Below are 2,301 nucleotides of genomic sequence, written 5' to 3'. Positions count from 1 at the left end.
GGGGGTCTTTGGCCCCACGGCGGGGGGGACTTTGGTCCCAGGAGGGGGTCTTTGGTACTGTGGTGGGGTCTTTAACCCTATAAAGGGGTCTGTGGTACCACAAAGGGGTCTTTGGCCCCAGGAGGGGGTCTGTGGTAGCACAAAGGGGTCTGTGGCCCTGGGGGGGGTCTTTGGTACCAAAAAGGGGTCTTTGGCCCCACGGCAGGGGGGTCTTTGGCCCCAGGAGGGGGTCTTTGGTACTGTAGGGTGGTCTTTAACCCTATGAAGGGGTCTGTGGTACCACAAAGGGGTCTTTGACCCCAGGATGGGGTCTGTGGTACCACAAAGGGATCTGTGGCTCCGGGAGGGGGTCTGTGGTACCACAAAGGGGTCTTTGGCCCCAGGACAAGAAGGTCTTTGGCCCCAGGAGGAGGTCTGTGGTAGCACAAAGGGGTCTGTGGCCCCAGGGGGGGGTCTTTGGTACCATGAAGGGACCTATGGCACCAGGAAGGGGTCTGTGGTACCACGAAGGGGTCTTTGACCCCAGGACGAGAGGGTCTTTGGCCCCAGGAGGGGGTCTGTAGTAGCACAAAGGGGTCCGTGGTACCACGAAGGGGTCTTTGCCCCCAGGACAAGAGGGTCTTTGACCCCAGGAGGGGGTCTTTGGTACCATGAAGGAGTCTTTGGCCCCAGGAAGGTGTCTGTGGTACCACGAAGGGGTCTGTGGTACCACGAAGGGGTCTTTGACCCCAGGAGGGGGTCTGTAGTAGCACAAAGGGGTCTCTGGTACCATGAAGGGGTCTTTGGCCCCAGGAAGGGGTCTGTGGTACCACGAAGGGATCTGTGGCCCCAGGGTGGGGGTCTTTGACCCCAGGAGGAGGTCTGTGGTACCATGAAGGGGTCTGTGGTACCACAAAGGGGGCTTTGGCCCCAGGATGAGAGGGTCTTTGGCCCCAGGAGGGGGTCTGTGGTAGCACAAAGGGGTCTGTGGCCCCAGGACGAGAGGGTCTTTGGACCCAGGATGGGATCTGTGGTACCAGGAAGGGATCTGTGGCTCCAGGACAAGAGGGTCTTTGACCCCAGGAGGGGGTCTGTGGTACCACGAAGGGGTCTTTGGCCCCAGGAAGGGGTCTGTGGAAGCACAAAGGGGTCTGTGGTACCATGAAGGGGTCTTTGGTACCAGGAAGAGGTCTTTGGCCCCAGGAGGGGGTCAGTAGTAGCACAAAGGGGTCTCTGGTACCATGAAGGGGTCTTTGGCCCCAGGATGAGAGGGTCTTTGACCCCAGGAGGGGGTCTGTGGTACCACGAAGAGGTCTTTGGCCCCAGGAGGGGGTCTGTAGTAGAACAAAGGGGTCTGTGGTACCACGAAGGGGTCTTTGCCCCCAGGACGAGAGGGTTTTTGACCCCAGGAGGGGGTCTGTGGTACCACAAAGGGGTCTGTGGCCCCAGGAGGAGGTCTGTGGTACCACAAAGGGGTCTGTGGTACCACGAAGGGATGTGTGGCTCCAGGATGAGAGGGTCTTTGGCCCCAGGAAGGGGTCTGTGGTACCACGAAGGGATCTGTGGCCCCAGGGTGGGGGTTTTTGACCCCAGGAGGAGGTCTGTGGTAGCACAAAGGGGTCTTTGGCCCCAGGAGGGGGGTCTTTGGCCCCAGGAGGAGGTCTGTGGTACCATGAAGGGGTCTGTGGTACCACGAAGGGGTCTTTGCCCCCAGGACAGGGAGCTCGGCCCCTTCACGGGCTCTTTTCTGTGCAGGTACGAGAACAAATACGTCAAGTTTTTCAAAAGCAAACCCGAGCTGCCCCCGGGGCTGAGCCTGGAGGCGGCGGCGGCGGCACAACCCGGCAAACACCACCAACACCAACAGCACCAGCACCACCAGCCCGGCCGGGCCGAGGGCGGCGAGAGCGGACTGTCCAAAACGGCCAAAAGGAACTTGAAACGGAAGGAGAAGAGGAAGCAGCAGCAGGAAAAAGGGGAGAGGGAGACGGACGGACTGATCCAGGCGCTGGAAAAAGCTTCCCTGGAAGGGGGTGACGACGGAGGGGACAAAGGGCCACCCAAAAGGGACAGCGGTTGCGGTAATAACGGGGCCCCCGCCGAAGGGGAAGCCCCCGTCGCCGAAAAGAGCAGGAAAGTGAAGAATCTGAAGAAGAAGCTGCGGCAGGTGGAGGAGCTGCAGCAACGGCTCGACTCCGGGGAGATCAAGCAGCCGACGAAAGAGCAGCTGGAGAAGCTGGGCCGGAGGAAAGCCTTGGAGGAGGAACTGCGGGACCTGGAGCTGGACTTGTAAGGGGGCAAGGAGGGGTGTGGGGGGGTGTG

The 2,301-nt window shown here is 60.8% G+C and overlaps 1 protein-coding gene across 1 annotated transcript in view; it reads left to right on the top strand.

The window, feature by feature from the left end:
* Nucleotides 1–2,281, top strand: part of PYM1 (PYM homolog 1, exon junction complex associated factor) — a 6,697-nt gene extending 4,416 nt beyond the window's left edge. Inside the window, exon 3 of the mRNA XM_014960573.1 lies at nt 1,735–2,281. Within this exon, the coding sequence (XP_014816059.1) occupies nt 1,735–2,272 (538 nt within the window). The 3' untranslated portion in view covers nt 2,273–2,281. The remainder of the gene's footprint in view (nt 1–1,734) is intronic.
* Nucleotides 2,282–2,301: the final 20 nt, after the last annotated feature.

This window comes from Calidris pugnax, unplaced genomic scaffold (genome assembly GCF_001431845.1).
Source record: "Calidris pugnax isolate Ruff unplaced genomic scaffold, ASM143184v1 scaffold541, whole genome shotgun sequence".
NCBI classification, from domain to species: domain Eukaryota; kingdom Metazoa; phylum Chordata; class Aves; order Charadriiformes; family Scolopacidae; genus Calidris; species Calidris pugnax.
The sequence above is the reverse complement of the archived record's forward strand: the minus strand, read 5'-3'. Positions and strand labels throughout refer to the sequence as shown.